General features: G+C 39.9%; 1 protein-coding gene across 1 annotated transcript in view; it reads left to right on the forward strand.

Annotated features, from left to right (window-relative positions):
- Positions 1-21,298, forward strand: part of WNK3 (WNK lysine deficient protein kinase 3) — a 116,306-nt gene that overhangs the window by 61,538 nt on the left and 33,470 nt on the right. The window contains exons 10-16 of the mRNA XM_041001468.1: positions 7,890-7,951; positions 10,359-10,509; positions 12,846-12,962; positions 13,820-13,963; positions 14,046-14,097; positions 16,681-16,812; positions 17,122-18,020. Of these exons, the coding sequence (XP_040857402.1) occupies positions 7,890-7,951; positions 10,359-10,509; positions 12,846-12,962; positions 13,820-13,963; positions 14,046-14,097; positions 16,681-16,812; positions 17,122-18,020 (1,557 nt within the window). The remainder of the gene's footprint in view (positions 1-7,889; positions 7,952-10,358; positions 10,510-12,845; positions 12,963-13,819; positions 13,964-14,045; positions 14,098-16,680; positions 16,813-17,121; positions 18,021-21,298) is intronic.

A 21,298-nucleotide genomic window follows, 5' to 3' on the forward strand; every position in this document is an offset into this window, starting at 1 on the left:
TCTGACTCTGACTCCTGATTCCAGCTTGTTGCGAATATGGACTCTAGGAGGCAGCAGGTGATGGCTCATTTAGCTGAGTCCCTACCACCCACTTGGGAGACCTGGATGGAGTTTCTGGCTCCCAGTTTCAACACAACGCAGTCCCAATACATTTGGAGAGTGAAGCAATGGTTGATAGCGTACCCAATTTTGCTCTCTCCCACACAGATACACTCTCAATCCCCTCCCCTTTTTTGTCTCTCTCTCTCTCGATAAATTTACAAAAAACAAAATTCTTTGGGAAATTGATCCCTACTCTAGTTATTTTGTATTTCTAGTATCTTATAATACAAGTGGTTGTTTTGTAATTCCATATTGATTGAATAAGTTAATATTAATAATACCTGTAGGCATATGAGCGTGCCCTAAATGAAAGAAGTTCCTTGTGTATATTATTCTTGTTAACTAAGTAGGGTTTCCACTTCATTGGTGAGGTTATTTTTGATTGGCAGCCTAAGATGTGTTCTTGGTTTTTCACTTTATTTTTCTATATAGCAATGAACTAGAACAAATTAGAAACAGGGATTGACTCAAAGTTCAGATGCAGTTGGTGATTATTTTTTCACAAGCTTTGAAAAACTACTGATTCTGATTTTCTTTTTATGAGTCAGTGAAGAATTTAATGAGAAATTTTTTTGAAGAGATGAAGCTTAAGGAAAAAAAAACATCAAATCCCATGAGATACAGTTTCTGCTGATCTTTGGTGAGATATATCTTCTGTAGGCAACAATTAGATGGGTTTTGTTTTTTAATCCAATCTACTAATCTATGCCATTTGGTTGATGAGTTTAAGCCATTTACATTCAGTGTTAATATGAATGGATGATAATTTGGTCCTGTCATTTTAGCAATGGGTTGTTCATTGGTTTAGTCTTCTGTTGGCATTTTACTGGGATGTTCTTCACGTTTGCCTTTGGTTTCGGTGGATGCTATTCCTCTTCTCTGTCGAGAACAGCTTTAAGTATCATTTGTAGGACAGGTTTGGAAGAGGCATATTTTTTAAACTTTTCTTTACTGTGAAAGAATTTTAGAAGAGTCAGGGCAGTGTTCGGCCATGGGGTTGGGACGAAATGGATCCCTCTGCAGCATGGTGGCTGCCAGGTGTGCCCGACCCAGGCCGGACCCAATGCCTGGGACTCAGGTCATGGTAACTGCTGCCACTCGATGAGCTAGTCCTAGGCTTATTTGGCACCAGACTCTGCCTGCTGGCCTTCTGGTGGCAAGCTCTAGGGTGTTGAGGACATGTAATTGCTTTCTAGGGACATCCATTGATAAGGCAAATGTGAGTGTATGTGAGGGATGAATGCTGTGTGACTCCCAGTGATGGCATCATGGAAGTTGCTGGCAAGTGTGGGGAATTAGACCTGGAGGTTTGGAGGGGAGAGTCCATAAGATCTATATGGGCCAGACTGATTGACCAACCCACATGGGGTGGGCTGTTAGCATAGAGCATTGCTGACTGCCACATGCCAGTCCATACAAAAGCTATGGCTGGGGGCCTGTGTATCAGGGCTAGGTGCCAGTACCTGACTAAGTATTGGAACAGGTGACGGGTCACATTAAGCAGGGTCATGACAGAGAACCAGGTCAGGGGGTATATTCTGTGGGGGATGTGTGGGCCTAACTGCGGAAATACGAGTCTCGCTGGTTAGCTCAAGAGTTGGGGTGGTGATGGGCTGAGCTAGGTGTGACCAGGGAACCTGCCATCACTCACAGGTAAAGGAACCAACAACAGTCTGGGAAGGTCAAGACAGCAGCACCCGAACGTGCATCCTAAAACAGGCTGTGGGGTTGGCTGGGCTGCTACATTCACTAGCCCATACAAGGCCAAAATGGAAGGGCAGACTATGCCAGGCACTGGCTTAACACCCACTGGCATGTATGAGATCTGGGTCTGGGCATGGGTCAACTGGGGGAACTTGGGAAACTCCCCTATTGAGTCACAACTCTCACTGATGATCACCTGGTCCAGGCCTGGGGCTCGGGCAAGCTGCGCAAAGTAGCTGCAATAGCTGGCTGATGTGTGGGTTGGTTAGGGATGGGCATGGCCGAGCAAGCCTTAGCTCACAAGCAAGAACAGAAATCAGATAGGAACACAGGTCACGCTAAGCTAGGTTCATAAACTGACTGGTTTGCATGAGTCAGGGATGCCAGGTCACAGCATCGAAGGCAAAGGCCAAGACAGGTGAGGGCTATGCCAAGCTGGGTCAGTGCAACTACTGACATGAACGCAATCTGTGGTTGGGGAGCCCAGGTGTGATCTTGGTGCGTTCAAGGCGAGGACTTTAGCCGCTAGGTCAAGGCGCCGGGCTGACTGCCAGGATTAAAACCGGCAACCATATGGGATCTTGGCAGGGTCAAGGCAAGGACCTTAGCCGCTAGGCTTCTGTGCCAGGCCCATCCTCTTGAAATTAATTGCTCTGAAGAGTTAATATCCTTGTTATTTATTCTTTGGATATCTGAAACTATTTGACAGTGACTAAATATAAATATGGATATAGATATAGTTTTTTCTCAATTAAAAATAAAATTTCTGTTAATCAGATATGTAGTGCATTACTATAGATGGGAGCCAGTTTGTGTTATTAGATCTGAGTTTGAACTTTGGCTCTTAATTCACTGTATGAGTTAAGGAAAGTTATTTAGTCTGTCTTAGTTGGTTGTTTCCACCTGTAAAACAAAGCTTAAGTTGCTTTTTTTTGCATTTATATCTTATTTTTAGTTATATAAAAATAAGATGAATTGACACATACATGATAATGCATATTCAATAAAATACTATATGTGGTAGATAAATTGTTTTCATTGAACAGTGCATTCATTCATATCAACTTTTTTGGCTGTTATAAAATCTTCATTATGTTGGAAAAAATGTTTACAGCATATTAGGATTAGAGCAGATAATACATGAGTAGTGCTTGACATAAGTGCTCAGTAAATAGTGGTTGTTAAACAGCAATTCAAAGGGAGAGCATTTGTGGAACTAGTTATACAATAAGGCAGTTCATGAGATGTTTAAAAAAGTTTATCAGTTTGGTTCCCTTTATTCCAGAATAACTGACTGAGAATCTCTGCGATGTTGTACATGGCCTTAGATTTTCTTTTTTTCTTTCTTCCCTTCTTCCTTTTTCTTCTCCTCTCTTTTCTTGGATTGTATAATGTGCAGCTAGGACTGAGATTAATTGGTATATAAAGCAGAGGACTGGTGGAACGAGTAGAGGAAAAAGAGCCAAGTAAAAAGCTCTGTGTTAGATGCAAGATTCTTTGCTCCGAAGTTCTTGGGATAACTTATCGATTCATTCATTCTTGTTTATATTTCAATATTGGCTTCCATCTCTTATAGATTAAGCTTCCTCATTCGTAAAATAAAGGTTAACTACTTACTGCTTACTGTTTTTTAAGGATTGAATTTAATGTGCTTAGCAATAAATAGTAGGCTTTTTTTTAAAGATTCATTTATTTTCATTGGAAATGCAGATTTACAGAGAGGAGAGATAGAATGATTTTCCATCTGCTGGTTCACTTCCCAAATGCCAACAACAATCGGAGCTGTGCTGATCTGAAGGTTGGAGCCAGGAGCTTCTTCTGGGTCTCCCATGTGGGTGCAGGGTCCCAAGGCTTTGGGCTGTCCTCCGCTATTTTCCCAAGCCATATGCAGGATGGGAAGTGGAGAAGATGGGACACAGTGCCCATACAAGATCCTGGGGAAGGATTACCCAGTCAAACCATTGCATGGAATGCAAGGATTTAGCCACTGAGTGTGCTATTCTTAATAGGAATAGGGATTGAATTTGAAGTTGGGGGTATATTGTTCTGTACATTCTCTTTGTCTTCCACCTTATTCAACCTGTCCTTAGGATTTTTTTTCCCTTAATCAATTTGAGTAGCCCTAATCTTAGATTAGATAATCAGCTCCTTATCATAGTCACTGGCTAATATTGAGAGTAAGCACTTTAACAAATTACATTTGAACAAAATGCATTCAAATTAAATTATATACATTAAATTGAACAAAATGCATTCAAATTAAATTTTCGTATTCAGGCAACTTCAGAAAATGGTAGTAGGTCTCAGGTAGATGCAGCAGTGTCACGGTATCCTGGTACCGGAATACGGTGGCAAAGACTGCAGGAAGTAGAAAGAAAGAAGATATAGACATGATGAGAAAAATCTGGAATGATATTCTATATCCACTTGAAAGTATGGATGGGATTATTAATGAGGCTTTGTGTTGGTCCTTTGAATCATAGCTGTTTCGTTTAGCTGCCTTTTTAAAAAGATTTATTTAATTTGTATTGCAAATGCAAAGTCATACATATATATATATATGAATTTGCAATACAAAATACATTTATATATAGAGAGAGAGAAAGAGAGAGAAAGAAAGAGAGAGGGAGGAGAGACAGAGAGGAAGATCGTCTGTTCTATGAGTCACTCCCAAAGTGACCACAATTGCTGAAGCCACACCAACCCGAAGCCAGGAGCCAGGAGCTCTTCTGGGTCCCCCACGCAGGTGCAGGGTCCCAAGGCTTTGGGCCGTCCTCCACTACTTTCCAAGGCCACAAATAGGGAGCTGGATGGGAAGGGGGGCTGCTGGGATTAGAATTGGCGCACTTATGGGATCCTGGTGCTTCAGCTGATAGGCAACCATGCGAGGCCGGGTTTATCTGCCTTTTTATTATAAACAGATATTGAGCAATTTTTGCAGATGTCTTTCAGAGTTATGAAATCTTTCAATTTTTTTCTAATGATTAAAATTACCATATTTTATGTTGAAAGAGTGCGACCTGTGCTATGATGATCAGATCTGAGGGTTTGTAAATATATTAGTATAAAGTTAGTTTATTTTGCTCTTATTTTTAAAAAAAGATTTACTTTCTGTTATTGAAAGGCAGATTTACAGAGAGATGGAAAGACAGAAAGACCTTCTTTCCACTGGTCCACTCCCCAATTGGCCACTATGGCCAGAATAGAGCCGATCTGAAGCCAGGATCTAGGAGCCTTTGATGGGTTTCCTATGCACGTGCAGGGTCCCAAGGCTTTAGGCCGTCCTTGACTGCTTTCCCAGGCCACAGGCAGGGAGCTGGATGGGAAGCGGGGCTGCTGGTACACGAACAGGCACCCATATGGCATCTAGTGAATGCAAGTTGAGGATTTAGGCACTAAGCCTTCGCGCCGGGCCCTATTTTTTTGTTTGTTTTTGCCAAAGCAATATGAATGTAGATAAACTCTCTCTTCTTTCTCTCTCTCTTCTTTTAAATTTATTTATTTGTATTGGAAAGTTAAATATACAGAGAGGAGGAGAGACAGAGATGAAGATCTTCTGTCCGATGGTTTATTCCCCAAGCGTCCTCAACCGCTGGAGCTAAGCCCTTCTGAAGCCAGGAGACTGGAGGTTCTTCCAGGTCTCCCAGGCGGGTGCAGGGTCCCAAGGCTTTTGACCACCCTCTACAGCCTTCCCAGGTCACAAGCAGGGAGCTGGATGGGAAGCGAGGCCGCTGGGGTTAGAACCGGCGCCCATATGGAATCCCAGAGCAGTCAAGCCGATGAGTTTAGCCACGACGCTATTGTGCCAGGTCCCCTTGATCCATTTTCTTGCCAGCTTTTGTGTAGGAACGTATGCATGTGTATTTTGAAACTAGTAATATGTTCTCGTTAATATTTTTTTTTACTTTAAAACATTCTTATTATGCACATTTTAATTAATTAATTAGTTAATTAATTAATTTGCATGGGAAGATGGCCCAAGTATTGGGTCCCGGCTCCGTGTGTGAAATGCTCTCCAAGTACTTTCTCCTTTCTTCTAAAGGAGGATGAATCGTCTGTTTGTTTCTATCTCCCCCCCCCATCTCTCTCTCCAGGAAGCACAGGCGGGGTGACTTGCACGAGGTGGGGTGGGGCTGGCACAAAGCGCGGGCAAGCACGTTGCGCCACTTAGCACCACCTCCTCACGTTCTCGACGTAGTACTCTGAGCAAGCCATAGGAGCTGCATAAGGGGGCGTTCACATCCCCCCCTTCCCGCCCAGCTCCTTCTCTGGCGTTCTTCAGATTGAGCGGGCTTGTAGCGTGCTGCTCCCAACCGACACGAGATTGGACTCTGTGGAAGTTGGGCTGCCCGAATGCACTCAGGCCAGTGTCCGGGGGCACCTCCGCTGGCTGCAGCTTTGCATGGTAGGTGTACAGGGCCTTCTGCGGGCCTTCTCCACCCTGTTTCCCACCGGCTTGGCCTTGCCGCCTCACGGAGTGAAGGCCGCCATGGCGGCCCAGGGACGGTGGCCTGCTCGCCCGGCACGCTCACCTGGCCGCACGGCTCCCTCGGCCGTGGCTGCTCTGAGCGGGCCGGCCCGACTGGCTGTTCCCTTCCCCAGCTAGTATCTCCCAGGGCTGCTCCAAAGAGCTTTCCTGCTTCACCAACGCAGAAAATGGAGGAGCTTTCCTGTTCCGCCCGCTACGGGAATGAGCGCCATTTTCTTCCTCACCACATGGAAGCCTAAACACACTTGTAAAGGGCTATGTAATATCCACTGTGAATATGCCTTTATTTATTAATGGAGCCAGAAGAGGAGGCAGTAATGATTTTTTTTTTTCTGTTTGCAACTATATTCCATAATGCAACAAGCCATTGTTACAGGGAAAAACTGATTTTCATCCTCCTCCCCCCTTTTTAAAGATTAATTCATTTTTATTTTAAAGGCACAGTTGCAGACAAAAGAGTGAGAAAGAGAGAAAGATTACCTTCGATTTGCTGGTTCACTCCAGAAATGGAAAATGGTCACAGTTAGTGGGTATCGTGGAGGTGCTGTACCATCGGGGCTTTGTAAACTAGGCTTTTGCCTATGATGTCTGTTCCCAATATGGTTGGAGGTTCAAGTCCTGGTTGCTCCACTTCCCATCCAGCTCCCTGCTTTGTCACCTGGGAAAGCAGAAGAGGTCGGCTCAAAGCCTTGGGATCCTGCACCCACATCGGACACTCAGAAGCTCCTAGCTCCTGGCTTCGAATCAGCTAAACTCCAGCTATTGTGGCCATTTGGGGAATAAAGTGCTCTCTTTCTCTGTCTCTCTCTTTTTCTCTCTTTCTCTCGCTCTCTCTATATATATGTCTAATTCTGCCTTTCAATAAAAAACAAGTACGTATCTTGAAAGATCAGAAAGTTAAAGAGAGATGTGTTCGATCTGCTCATTCATTGCCCCATGGCTGTAGCAGATGGGTGTAGTCAGGCTAGAGAGCTTAGTTTCATCTAGCTCTCCTGTGCAGTTGACTTTGGCCCAAGTGCTTGGGCCATCTTCTGCTGTCCAGGCCATTAGGAGGGAGCTGGATTCAGAGTGGAGCAGCCAGAACCTGAACCTGAACTGGAGCTCATATTTGGTGTCGGCGTTGCAGGTGGCAGCTTTATCTGTGCCCCTGAATTTGAATTTTTTTCCTGTGTTTGTTTTTTAAAAAGCTTCAATTTTTCTTCCAGAACCCTGTGTTGCAGCTACTACATAGTTGGCAATATTCTAATGAAAAGAAACGAGTGGAGGAGACCAGATAACTCTTCTTACTAGTTTTATTACCAGGATTGAAATCTTAGCAGTAGTGGTATCCATTGAAAAATAATAAACCAAGGTACACAAAACACTGTTGACTTTTGAAAGTGAAAAACTGCATTGAATTTCATTTTTCTTTAGATTTGGTAAAATATCAAGAATAGTATTGATGTAGATATTAAATGATATACATGTGCTACCTATTTTGAACACTAACCAAAACATGAAATCTAGTACTCATGTTTTCTGAAATAGCAGGAAATACATCTTTAGTTTAAATTTTTCCATTAACAAAGCAAATTTTTTTCTGTACTGTTTATAGCCTACATTCCAACCCGTTGGAGTTGAACAAGCAGCTCTTCAACAGCCAGATTCAGTTCGAAGGTAAGTAGTCGTGTTGAATTAATTCCACAGAAACAATGAAGATGTGCTGAATGAGATGACATTATTAGCTTCTCTGGTCTCTGTGTGCACATTTAACAAAAATGTTAGGTATTTTTGTATAAATTAGCATTATATGGATTTTGGGATTGTTGACCATTTAAAACATTTTTTTTAAATTATGCTGTGTTTTTCTAATGAGCTTATAAGTGTTCAAGATGGACATAAGAAATAATGCAAATTAGTTTCAGTGGATGTTACTCCTTTTCTCTGTCAAGAACATCTTAAAACATCTTTTGAGGGCAGGTTTGGAAGAGGCATATTCTTTTAACTTCTCTTTACTATGGAAAAATTTTATTTCATTTTCAAAGACAAAGGAAAGCTTTGCTGGGTACGTTATTCTGGGCTGACAATTTTTTGCTTTTATAATCTGGAATATGTCGCTCCATTCTCTTCTGACTTGAAGAGTTTCCTGTGAGAGGTCTCCTGTAAATTTAATTGCCATTCATTTATGTCAGTTGATTTTTTTTTTTTTGCCTAGCACATTTAAAGGTCTTTTTCTTATGTTCAGCTAAGGAGAGCTGAATTGTGATGTGTTGTGGTGACTATAGCTTTTGGTCCACCCTGTTTGGAGTCTGTGTCCCTCCTGTAGGTTTTTTTTTTTTTAATTATTATTTTATTTTGATAATCCTTATGTAGTTGATTAGGGCACAAAGGGTCTAGGGCTACAGGAAAGTGGGTAAGACCATTGTTTCCACATTCTCTTTTTTTTCTGTATCTGGGGTAAGGGGGGAGATAAAGGGAGAAGCCCCTCCCTATTAGGATAGTTTTCCTTTATTATTTTATTTAATATATTTTTTAAACCCAGCTTCTCTTTCTGCACGTTCTAGAACTCGAATAATTCCTATATTTGGCCTTTTAATTGTGTCTTTCAGTTCTTTAATACTTTTTTTTAGCTTGACCCAACTCTGCTCCTAGCTTTCTATTTATTTCCTCCAGTGACAGGAAATATTTTCCGTTTCTGAGATTGTTTCTACTGCTTAGTTCATTCTGTTTTGGAGATTCTCCATCATACTTTTAGTTTGTTCCACTGTATTCTTAATTTCTGATATATTGGTTTTCATTTGATTCATTTCCAGTGACATATTCCTTAAATTCCTTGGATGCTTGCTTTATGTGCTTATCGTTGTCAAGAAGCTTTATAACAAGTATTTTAAATTCTATGTCCCCTATTTTCTCAAAGTATTCCTCAGTTAACTCAGGTTAGCAAAGGCTTTTGCTCCTTTGCAGGGGAGAGTTCTGTAATATTCATTATGCCTTTGTGTCTTCTTTTACTTTTGGTCCTACTTCTGGTTAGCAGATTCCTTAGCACAGGTTTCCAATTAATAATGCAATTTAAAATAAAGATACTGCTAATACACAAAGTAAGAAGGAGAGCCAGAGAGAAAGATCTTCATCCACTGATTTACTCCCCATGTGGCTGCAACAGCCAGAGCAGGAGCTTCTTCAGTGTCTCCCATGGGAGTGCAGGGTCCCAAGACTCTGTCTCTCCTCCTCTCTGTATATCTGACTTTGCAATAAAAAAAAATAAATTTTTAAAAATGAAAGTAGTAAAATTAATTTAAAAGATATGTGTCTGGAACAGAAAGTCCCTAAGCCTATGGAATTGTATAATGAAAAATAAAAATTTTAAAAAACATTATCTTTGAGTAAAAATAGATATCCATTTAGTGGTTGCTGATCTTCTCTTCTAAAATTTCATGCATATTGACTTTTTGATTTATGGAACGAAACTTATTAGAAAGAAAGCTGAAAGTGAGTTTTACAGATGAAAGCTGGCCTGATCTTTCATAATCACTACTGACTTGTAAAATGTATCTAGTTAGAAGTAGTTAACATGGAGCCATTTTTGTATCCTCTATTTTCATTTCTTGTTCTGTTTTCTGCAGTACTCCTATCTCCCACACTATTTTGATAACTGGTTTGTTACATAAACAAGTAAATTTCGCCTGAGAATTTGAGAAGTTTTATTTGAGTGTATTGCTGAGGTAACCCAAATAGATGAGCTTGATCAAGAACATCCCCTAAGAAAAAGAGATCTACCTCTGGGAATGTTTTTCTTCCCATTCTACCATTGTAAGAAGATATTTGCCAAATAAATATAATATCTCATTTTTCCATGACTTTAAAAAGCAGCTTTATTGTAATATTCACATAGTATAGAACTCAGCCATTTAAAGCCTGTACTGCAGTGGATTTTCATATTTACAGAGCCCTGTAATAACTTATAAAAGATGTTTATCAGTTTCCCTTTCAACTGTATGAGTTTTGTAATCACTTGGGAGTTTTATTTTTTTTAAGAATTTTATGATGAGGATTGAAATAAGTTGATTTCTTTTAAAATTACTAGCTTGAATCAAGATATGGCAACTATGAAGGAAAATACCAGTAACCTTGATAATACCAATGTGAATGGCAAACCACCGGACCGGATTAAGCAACGACGGGCTTCCTGTCCTCGACCAGAGAAGGGGACTAAATTTCAGCTTACTGTGCTTCAGGTCTGTATGTAAAGGTGATTCAGTGCAGAGTGAATGTGGTAGATCTGGAGAACCAGGGAGGGGCAGTTGTGTAGAACAGGTGTGTAAAATATTGTGAAACTCTAATTTTCTTTCATTAAAATAAATTATGGTGAAAGTATTGTGTGTAAATATAGGGAAGAAAATAAAAGCCATTGGAGTTTGCATTATGATTCAGCGGAAGAAGTTGTTCGTTGGGGTGCCCGCATTATATTTCAGAGTGCTTGGCATGGCTTCCTGCTCCCGTGCCTGGGAGGAATCAGAGGATGTCCTAAGTGCTTGGTTGATTGCTTCCCACCCTTGTGGGAGGCCCCGATGGAGTTCTTTGCTGCTGACACTCGGCTCTGTTGTTGCCACTCAAGTGACCCAGCAGATGGGGTTTCTCACTTTTTTGGGTATATGTTAAGTAAAAAAAAAAAAAGTTTGTTATTGTCAATCAGTGTTAGTTCTTTTAATAGTTTAGTTTTCATCTTTTTCCTCCTGTGTATGTGCAACATTTAAATTTTTTTCACATTTTATTATTATTGCTATCATTTTACGATATAGTTCCATATTCCCTATCCCCTCCCCAATTCTCCCCCCACCAATTCCTTTATATCCTTACTAACATATAGTTCTTCATACTCAGTCATATGTTCATCATTGTGGGCATGGACAATGGCAGAGAGTCCAGAATCCTATTGTCAAAATATAAACAGTTTCACTGTAAGTCCATCTTTGTCTGGAGACAGAGATGCTTACCACACTGCGTCCTCACACCTGGTTGTTAGTCTCCATTACATAACTACTGTACATTCCCTTAAATGAAAAGTTATGATACAAAATCAACAATAGAAAGAAGAATAGAAATTTACAATGCCATGAAGTTAAATGACATGTTACTAGATATGACAGTCTCCATTACACAACTACTATACCTGGCATTGTTGGCGGCAGCTTAACCTGCTGTTGTATAATGCAGCCTCTATGTAGAACTTTAAAATTGAAAATGTAATTGTACTTCTAATAATAGTGAAAATGTATTGAATTCATTTGTGGTATGTACCCTAATGTTATATACTTATTTTGTCATTTAATCATTTTGTAACCCTTTATTTTAGGTGGTACTATATTCATTAACAAAAAATGACAACACTGAGGATCATAGAAGTAAAATAATTTATCCAGGATTATTTCACTTAAGAATGATAGCACCAAATATATATCTAGTAGTTTAGACATTAGAATCTATAGCACTTTCCAATATAACGTATAGATATTTACATGAAAGTGCTATACAGTTTTATATTCTATATGTTTAAAAACATTATAGAGTCCAGGGTGATGGCCTAGTGCCTAAATCCTCACCTTGCACGTGCCAGGATCCCATATGGGAGCTGGTTCATATCCTGGCGGCCCTAGTTCTCATTCAGCTCCCTGCTTGTGGCCTGGGAGAGCAGTCAAGGACGGCCCAAAACCTTGGGACTCTGCACCCATGTGGGAGACCTGGAGGAAATTCCTGGCTCCTGGCCTTGGATCTGTGCAGGTCCAGTCATTGTGACCACTTGGGGAGTGAATGAATGGATGGAAGATCTTCCTTTCTGTCTCTACTCCTCTGTATTTGTAATTTTCCATTAGAAATAAAATATTTTTTTAAAATTATAGATCAATAGATAATGTATGTTTTCCTGTATAATTAAATAGTATTTCAGTAGCATATTTTTAATAAGGCTAGGCTTCGTTGTGTAGACATCCAGTTTAACTATTCCCTCCGTTCTTTAAGTTCTCTATGTATCTGTGTCTGCCTGTCTTTTGTTCCCTTTTTGTTTGTCTTTCCTCTGCAGCAGACAGCCTTATATACATTAATCTTCATATTTATAGCCTTGATTGTATCCTTATGACTGATCCCTGGAAGTAGAATTAACAAAGAACATGGTGACTGAAATTTTCTCAATGCATTTTGCTAGAATGCTGTCTGGAAAGGTTGAACTTGTTTGCATTTCCATTACCAGTTACTCTTGATTGGAGTCCATTTGTAACTTTAAGGGAATTTGGCAAATGAGTGATTGAAGTCTTTTCATTACATATACCTTTGCTTTTTATTAAAAATTTTTTTTTCTGTTTACTTTTGCATGTGGCTGTATAAACCTTATTATTAGAACCTGTTAGAATTTGTCATATAGTAGCTAGGTGGAGTTTCATCTGGGATCCACAAAATCTTTTCAGATTTTGAACTGTTTAATTCATTTTCCATATATCTTAAATGTGCCCTTATGTGTAATGCTTCCTGACTAGTTAGCAAAGATTGACTCTTCAGTTGGTGAAATGTTTGTACTTAGGTGTCAACCTCTGGAGACAACATGGTGGAATGTCAGCTGGAGACTCACAACAGTAAGATGGTCACTTTCAAGTTTGATGTTGATGGTGATGCGCCAGAAGATATTGCAGACTATATGGTTAAGTACAGCAAAATCAAATTATTTTTCCTTCAATATTCTCTGTCCCTTTTCCTCCAGTTCTTTCTATAGAGCCATATTTTTAAAAATACAGTTAGTTTTGACAATTTATGATTATGATGAAGGGCACGTCACTGTATCTTCTCAAGTTGCACTTGATTTATCTGGGAAATATGAGATGGTTCCCTTAAAATATGATTGCTATCAATGATTCTCTTGTTGCATGCTAAAATCCCCTGAAAAGCTCTTTTCAATTCTGTTGCCTTGGTCCCTGATGAAATCTGCTTGGAAGGGGGGTGGCGGCGGGGATGCTTACATCGTTAGTGCGTAAAATGTCGTCCAGGTAATTCCAGTATGTTAACCACTGATCTAGCATCTGACATGTGGGTGTTCAAGTTTTAGTCATCATTTCATTTAGTTCTGCCTCTTGTTTAACAGTGATTTTCTGAACTGTTTCTTCTTTCATGCTTTTCATGAATATTTCGCCTAATTAAAGGTCTTCTGGACCTTACTTTACCATCTTTGGAGGTATTTCATTTGTGATTTGTTGTTTAAAAGCTTGTGGGTTTGAACTTGCTAGTTTTAAATTTTGCCTCAATTTTATTCTGCAAGTAAACAATTTGTCAAACACCATAATTTTTTTTTAATGTTGGAAATCTAATTAATTAGGTAATGCCAATCTGACAAATGTCAGTAGCCTCAGAAAATTTAATGCATTATGTGACCATTTGTTACTGATTTTTTAATTCTATTGTGATACTTGGATTTAGATACTCAATGTAAAGTTTTATGCATTATCACTATTTGAAGGAAATGAAATTCATTCTCATGAATAGGCTTCTTTTACTTTGGAACAGGTTGAAGATAATTTTGTGTTGGAAAGTGAGAAAGAAAAATTTGTAGAAGAATTGCGAGCTATTGTAGTCCAAGCCCAGGAGATCCTTCATGTCCGCTCTACTGTGGCAGTGGAAGGAAGTGCTTTGGAATCCACTGGTAACCAAGTAAGAGCAAATCCTTTAGCATACAGGTCTTCTTAGATATGCATCAAGAACTTTTTTACTTATCTGGTTATTTTTAATTTAGGCTGGATCAGCTGAGCAAGTACAGATAAATTCAGCATCTACTCAGACTAGTAGTAAGTATATTTCCCATTTGATTTTTGACATGAGACATTTGGTAACGTTAATTTACACTCTTTATTGGGAAATATGTTCCACAAGAACATCATTTGCTCTGTTGTTAATGTAGATTTTCTTTACTGAAATGCACCTTACTTGTAGTCTCAGGGGAAAGTTCATCTTCCAGTTCCCTCAAACTGTTGGGTCTTTATTTGCTTTACTTCTGAGTTGTCCCATGGGATTTTACTAAAATACCAGTTTCTTTAAAGGTCTAACTACCTGAAACTTAACTGCTATGTTCAGTTTGTCTCTGACATGAGACAAACTTTGTTAATTAAAATCATTACGTCGTATTTGTCTTAGTAGTCATTCAGATTTTGATTTCATTCTACCTGTTCTGATGACTGCTAACTTTTGTAAATACGATACTGGGTAGACCCCCCAAGACCATTGCTGTTGTCTCCTATCTTCCTTTCTGGTGACAACTTCCTTCTCCATGCTTGTCTGTTTTGGTTAGGGTGTTACGTGTCCCGAGGGGATTATAAAAACATGAAGGAGCAAAAGGTGGTGTGGGAATAATGGAGCCGTGCAACATTGTCTTGAAATTGAGTTTGGCTGTAGTAAGGATGCCAGAGTCCTCCTATGTCTTAACGTTTCTGATGGGCAGAAATCTGAGCAGATTTCTCACTGACAAAGTTTAAATCACAACACCCATCTGAGTCAAATCATTTCCACAGCAGAAGTTCAGCTGCAAAGGTTGTTTTACTTGAAAATTTAAAATTATCATAGTAAAATTGATGTTTTCCTTTAGAATATAATTACCTAAATTGTAATTACTTGTCTAGTTTTCATTTAGGTATCCCACCATATCAAGATATAGAGCAGGAGAGGCAGGTTTTCATACAACAGTGTGCTCTGTTTCTTCCAAAGAGTGCCTTTATTCTCTCTGTTTAAGAAAAGTGACCTTGGGGCCCATTGCAGTAGCCTAGTAGTGGCTAAAGTCCTAACCTTGAATGCACTGGGATCCCATATGGGCAGTAGTTCTAATCCTGCCCACGTGGGAGATCTGGAAGAAGCTTCTGGCTCCTGGCTTATGATCAGCACGGCTCCGGTCATTGTTGCCACTTGGGGAGTGAATCAACAGAAAGAAGATCTTCCTCTCCGTCTCTGTCTCTCCTCTCTGTATATCTGACTTTCTAATAAAAATAAAATAAATCTTAAAAAAAAAAAAGAAAAGAAAGAAAGGGAAGCACCTTGGAGTGGTTGCTGACACCTACCATGTGGTGTTGATAAAATGCTTTGCTATTTGCTTTTTCCTTTTCTTTAAGATTTATTTGAAATATCTAGAGAGAGAATGGGAGAGAGAGAGAGATCCTCCATCTGCTAATTCATCCCCCAATGACAAGGTCTGGGCCAGGCGGAAGCCAGGAGTCCAGAGTTTGCCTCACAAGTTCCAGAGTAAAAGCAGTTGGGCCATTCTCATTCTCCACTGCTTCCCCAGGCTCTTTAGCAGAGAGCTAGGAAGGAAGTGGAACAGTCAGTTCCATTGAAGTTGTTTTCTTAACTAGTTACACCAGAGTGCACACACGAGGCTTATTGTTTCATAGACACATGAACTTCTCTTAGGAAGCAGTCAAATAAGCATAAAGATTTCTGTGAGCCTGTATGAATGAATTTCCATACTTTACTTGTCGCTCTCAGGGACATCTAATTGACTTTTACTAGACTCATTCAAAAATTAAGTTTCTTGGAGAGTTAGCACTAGGTTCTTATTTTGACCCTGTTTAGCCATGTCTTCTAATGTGATCTTGATTTGTTTTTGAAAATTGTCCCTTTTGATTTCACTCTGATCTGGTTATGCCAGATGAATTCAATCTGAAATTCTATGAAATTGTTTAATAATCTCAAGTACTTTTTGCCTTCTTTATAAGTGAGCTCCCAAGACTGACATACTAAATGACCCATTCTCTGAATCACAGTCCTTGTAAATACTAGTTGTTAAGCAGAGTGCTTTTCTTCTAATTGCTTTTGATTTGTTTACATAGAATCAGATGCCTTTCTAAAGATAACAAGTACTTAGTTTCTTTATGCAATTTGTCAGAGCTGAGATGCCTAGCTGTAAAAATTACACATATAGAAGTGAGTGCTGCTGGAAGCAGATGCAAGACAAAGTTCATTTGTTTTAAAGCATAAGGTCATTTGTTTAGAAACATCTACTTATTGATTTAGAAGGCAAAATTACAGAGAATGAGAAGGGGATAGAAATATTTTATCCACTGGCTCACTCTCTACATGGGTATAATAACCAGACCTGATCCAGGTCAAATCCAAGATCCAGGAGCTTTAAATAGGTCTCCCACAGCAGTTCAGGGACCCAAAGGCTTGGGCCATTTCCTACTAGTTTCCAGTGCACATCAGGAAAGAGCTGGATGGGAAGCGGAGCATCCCAGGCTTCAACTGGAGCTCTTATGGGATAGCAGTGCTGCAGGCAGCAGCTTTATGCGCTATGTCACAGCACCAACCCCAGTCAAAGTTGTTAGGCAATAATATAATAAAGTGAACTATTAACATTACTAATTTTTTACTAATTCTTTTCACAGATGAATCTGCTCCTCAGTCCTCCCCAGTGGGTCGGTGGCGATTCTGTATCAATCAGACCATAAGAAACCGTGAGGCCCAGTCTCCTTTTCAGCAGTCTATGTCTGCCGTTCCTGGGCTAGAAACATCTCCCAGTAAGCTACCATTCTCCCAGCGTTAGGCCACGGGCATTTTATGCTTATGTGGATTGTCCTAAAAATTTTTAAGGACATCATTATTAGGATACAGCTTAAGCCTTGTTAAATTTATTGTTTAGTAAAAAAATGAAAAAAAGTTTTTCTTTAATCCCTTGAGAGATTGAATTCTGTACATTTTCACTCTATGAGAACTACCACACCAATTTTCATTTGTTCCTTGTTGTACCTTTCTCTCTTCAGTTTTGGTACTAGTCCTTGGTTCATGCTCACCATTACATGCCTAGCCATTGTTTGTTATTATTTCAGGTGTAAGAAACACAAGTAATAAGGAAGTATCTCAGGACACGCTGCTAACTAAAGAAAATCATTCATGCCAGCATGCACTTTTCACCTCCAAAACAGAACACAAGGATGTAGTTGATGGCAAGATTCCTGAATGTGCAAGTATAAAATCTGAGCTTCCAGCCATACTTTATGAAGTTAAAGACACAGTGGCACCAGTTACTGGTACTTCAGTCCATTCAGTTTCAGTTGAACACGAGGGACTCAGCAACCAAGCAGGCGTATTTATGCCTATTTATCCAGGTCACCACACTGCCAATCAAGTCCATGTTAGTGAATCAACCCAGATCACTGCAAGCTCTCATACAACTCCAGTACTCATGTCCAATCAAAAGCCTCAGTCCTTAGCAGTAAAGCAAATGAATATGGATACAGACTTGATTTCCCAAGAAGGAGAAACCACAGTAACCAGTGAAATGAGTTCTCCTAAGACAATAATTCCTATTCAGACTCCTGGCATTGAGCATACTTCTGTTCTGCCTACTGCCGTCCTGGAATCTGATGGAGAAAGACCTCCAAAAATGGAGTTTGCAGACAACCGAATTAAAACTTTGGATGAAAAGCTGAGAAATCTGCTGTACCAGGAGCACAGCATCTCCACTATCCACCCTGAGAGTCAGAAGGAAGCCCAGAGCATGGACTCTCCATTTTCGTCCTCAGCTGAAGAGATGCTTTCCTGCCCAGTGCTGGAAGTCACAGCCGTCACTCACTGTGCAACTCAGAATAGTCCTGCACAGTCCCCTCATTTGCAGCAGACAGACTCTAAGACTATGTCAAATGTGGCTGCAGGTCAGCCTAACATATCAGTGTTCAAAAGAGACCTGAATGTGATAACTTCTGTACCCAGCGACTTGTGTTTACATGTAAGTATCAATTCTTTCCAGCCAGCTCTTTATCCTTATTATTCTAAAGAAACGCCTTCTCCACTAAAGTTCCATCCTTTGACATAAAATAGTCCGAGTCACAAGAGTCCACAAACATCTTAGAAGGCCATGACTTAGACTGCGGGTACTTGGCACTTTTCAGTAAATTTGGCAAAACTACCTTTTGTAAGAAAGCCCTATCATGAATTGGGACCATGAGAGCAATCTGTATGTTTATATTAATGATGGAAAAAATTTTAGGAATTATTTGTTGTTGTTGTTTGAAAAGCAGAATTAGAGGGAATGAGAGAGAGAATCATCTGCTGGTTCACTCCCCAAATGGCTGCAAACCCAGACCTGAACTGTTCAGAAGCTGGGACCTAGCGACTTCCTCCAGGTCTCCCACATGGGTGTTGGGACCTAAGATTTTACACCATCCTCTAGTGCTTTCCCGGGCCAGAAGCAGGGAGCTTGATGGGAATAGGAGCAGCCAGGACACCCAGTGGGTTCCATGTTGGATGCTGTGTCCACACATGAGAGGATTAATGAACTACACTGTGGTACCGGCCCCAGAGCAGAAATTTGTTAGATTTCCACTTAAAATACCTGTTATCAGTTTGCTTTGTAAAAAATGTAATGATTTTTTGGGGCCGGTGGTGTGGCCTAGCAGCCAAAGCCCTCACCTTGAATGCACTGGGATCCCATATGGGAGCCGGTTCTAATCCCGGCAGCTCCACTTCCCATCCAGCTCCCTGCTTGTGGCCTGGGAAAGCAGTCGAGAATGGCCCAGTGCCTTGGGACCCTGCACCCACATGGGAGACCTGGAGGAGGTTCCTGGTTCCTGGCTTCAGATTGGTGCAGTACCAGCCATTGCGCTCACTTGGGGAGTGAATCATCGGGTGAAAGATCTTCCTTTCTGTCTCTCCTCCTCTCCCAAGTGTTTGGACGCTGCACACATGAGGGAGACATGGAAGAAACACCTGGCTCCTGTAGTTTGTGCCTTTGGACCAACTCAGCTCTGACTGTTGTGACCGTTGGGGAAATGAACTGACAGAAGAGTGTTTCTCTCTGTTAGTCTTTTTCTGTAACTGCCTTTCAACTAAATACATTAATCTTTTGGAAAAAAAGGAAAAATCATCTGTAATTCCAAGATTTGTTTAAATTAGATACTGTCAGAACTTTTATTTCCCATTTCTATCCCTTCAAATCATAAGGGCAATAGCTAATAAATTGAACATTTGCTTTTCTTATGCTTACAAATATCTGTTTACGTACACATGGCAACATTTCATTCACAAACATTGTAGATATACATATTGATCTATAACTTATTTTTCATCATAGGTGTCTTTTCACAGGTGTCTTGACCACCGTATCTTTTTATTATATCAGCAGTGTATTCTTGCATATAATGTAAAACTTGTCCCTCTCTCAGCCTATGTCTACAGCTGTTAAATCTTTCCAGACACAATTTTAATTACTTACAGAGCACAGGTAAATGTTATGCTTATGTAAATTTGTTGTTTTGCATTTTTCCCATTATTTAAGTCCATCTAGCAATATCAGTATATACCCATAGTCCAACTTAGTTTTTGAAACAAACACATCATATTCCATTGAAGAGATGTAATTTCTTAGCCGATTTTTTTTTTGAAAGACAGAATTTCAGAGGGATTCTAACAGCCAGAGCTGGGCTGATGCAAAGTCATAAACCAGAGAAGCCAGGAGTTTCTTCCAGATCTCCCATGCAGGTGCACCGTCCAATCTCGTTCACCATCCAAATGACCACAATTACCAGAGTTGAGCCAGTCTGAAACCATGAGCCAGGAGCTGCTTCTGTGTCTCCTACATGAGTGCAAGGGCCCAAGCAATCGGGTTATTCCTCCACTGCTTTCCCAGGCATATTTGCAAGCACCTGGATTAGAAGTGTAGCAATTGGAATCCAAACGAGCAGCTGCGGTGGCTGCTGCACGCAGTGCTTTACCTGGCATGCCACAGCACAGGCTCTGAATAGATATAATTTAAGGTGTTTTTTTGTAAACTAGTACTTTAATATTATATAATTATTATATAAATAAAAAAACAATTCAGAAGGATGAAAAAATAAAAGTAATTGTATTAATACTCTTCCATGTTTCGTCCCGCTCAATAAGTACTGGCAGCTGTCTGATTTTAATTCTTGCCACTAATTAAAAATAATAGATGTAGTCATCTCTTTTATGATTTGATAATTTTTAACAAGCCCTGTTGACTTTATGTTATGAAGAGTGAGAAAATCTCGTTTTTGCTTTCCTTCCGCCATTATTTTTTTTTAACTTATTTATTGTTATTGGAAAGTCAGATACAAAGAAAAGAGGACAGACAGAAAGATCTTCTGTTCAGTGATTTGCTCTTTAAGCAGTCACAACAGCCTGAGCTGTACCTTTCCAAAGTCAGGAGTCCAGAGCCTCTTCTGGGTCTCCCATGTGGCTGCAGGGTCCCAAGGCTTTGGACTGTCCCCAACTGCTTTGCCAGGACACAGGAAGGGAGCTGGAAGGGAAGTGGAGCTGCCAGGATTGGAACTGGTGCCCATAAGGGATCCCGGCATGTTAAAGGCGAGGACATTGGTCACTAGGCTACCGCGCTGGGTTTGCAACATTTACATTCCCTGGTTGAATAGTTTGCTTTCATCTATAACTTGTTTTAAGAATAACAATAATAAATAGCATTATATATTTGAAAATTAGCATTATAGAGATTTCTTTCTATTTTGGCAGCTTAACCTGTATCAGCTCAAATAAATAGCATTTATGTTATATGTTATCCGATGATCTGGTAGTATAGTTAGAACCAAATAAAATAACTCTCTGCATTTAAACTTTGTGGTGTCAAGAAGACTCTGTCTAATGTCACTATCTAATGGATCATTATGATGTCAGCAAGTCATAAATTCTCTTTTACAGCAAAGCTTCTTCGTTTATAATCCATTGATTGTGTAATGCATTAGCAGGTTTTTTTCTGCTCGTGAGGGTACAACCCTGTTAGTAAATCAAAGTGGAGATTAAATTTCCACTTGAGTTTTGATGGAGACATTGAGACCACAGCAGTTTCTTTTTAGATTTCTCATTACTGGGCCCGCCTGGTGCAATAGCATTAGTGGTTAAACTACCTGAATATTCCTTTGATGCCCCATGTGTTACTGTGTTATTTAGTAAATGTCTAATGAACAGTAAATATGTCAGGTTTTTTTCATTTGAATTAAAGGATGATGACACAAAGTCTTGAGGATTGTATCATAG

This window comes from Ochotona curzoniae, unplaced genomic scaffold (genome assembly GCF_017591425.1).
Source record: "Ochotona curzoniae isolate NIBS_2020 unplaced genomic scaffold, NIBS_Ocur_1.0 contig_1274, whole genome shotgun sequence".
In the NCBI taxonomy this organism is placed as follows: Eukaryota; Metazoa; Chordata; class Mammalia; order Lagomorpha; family Ochotonidae; genus Ochotona; species Ochotona curzoniae.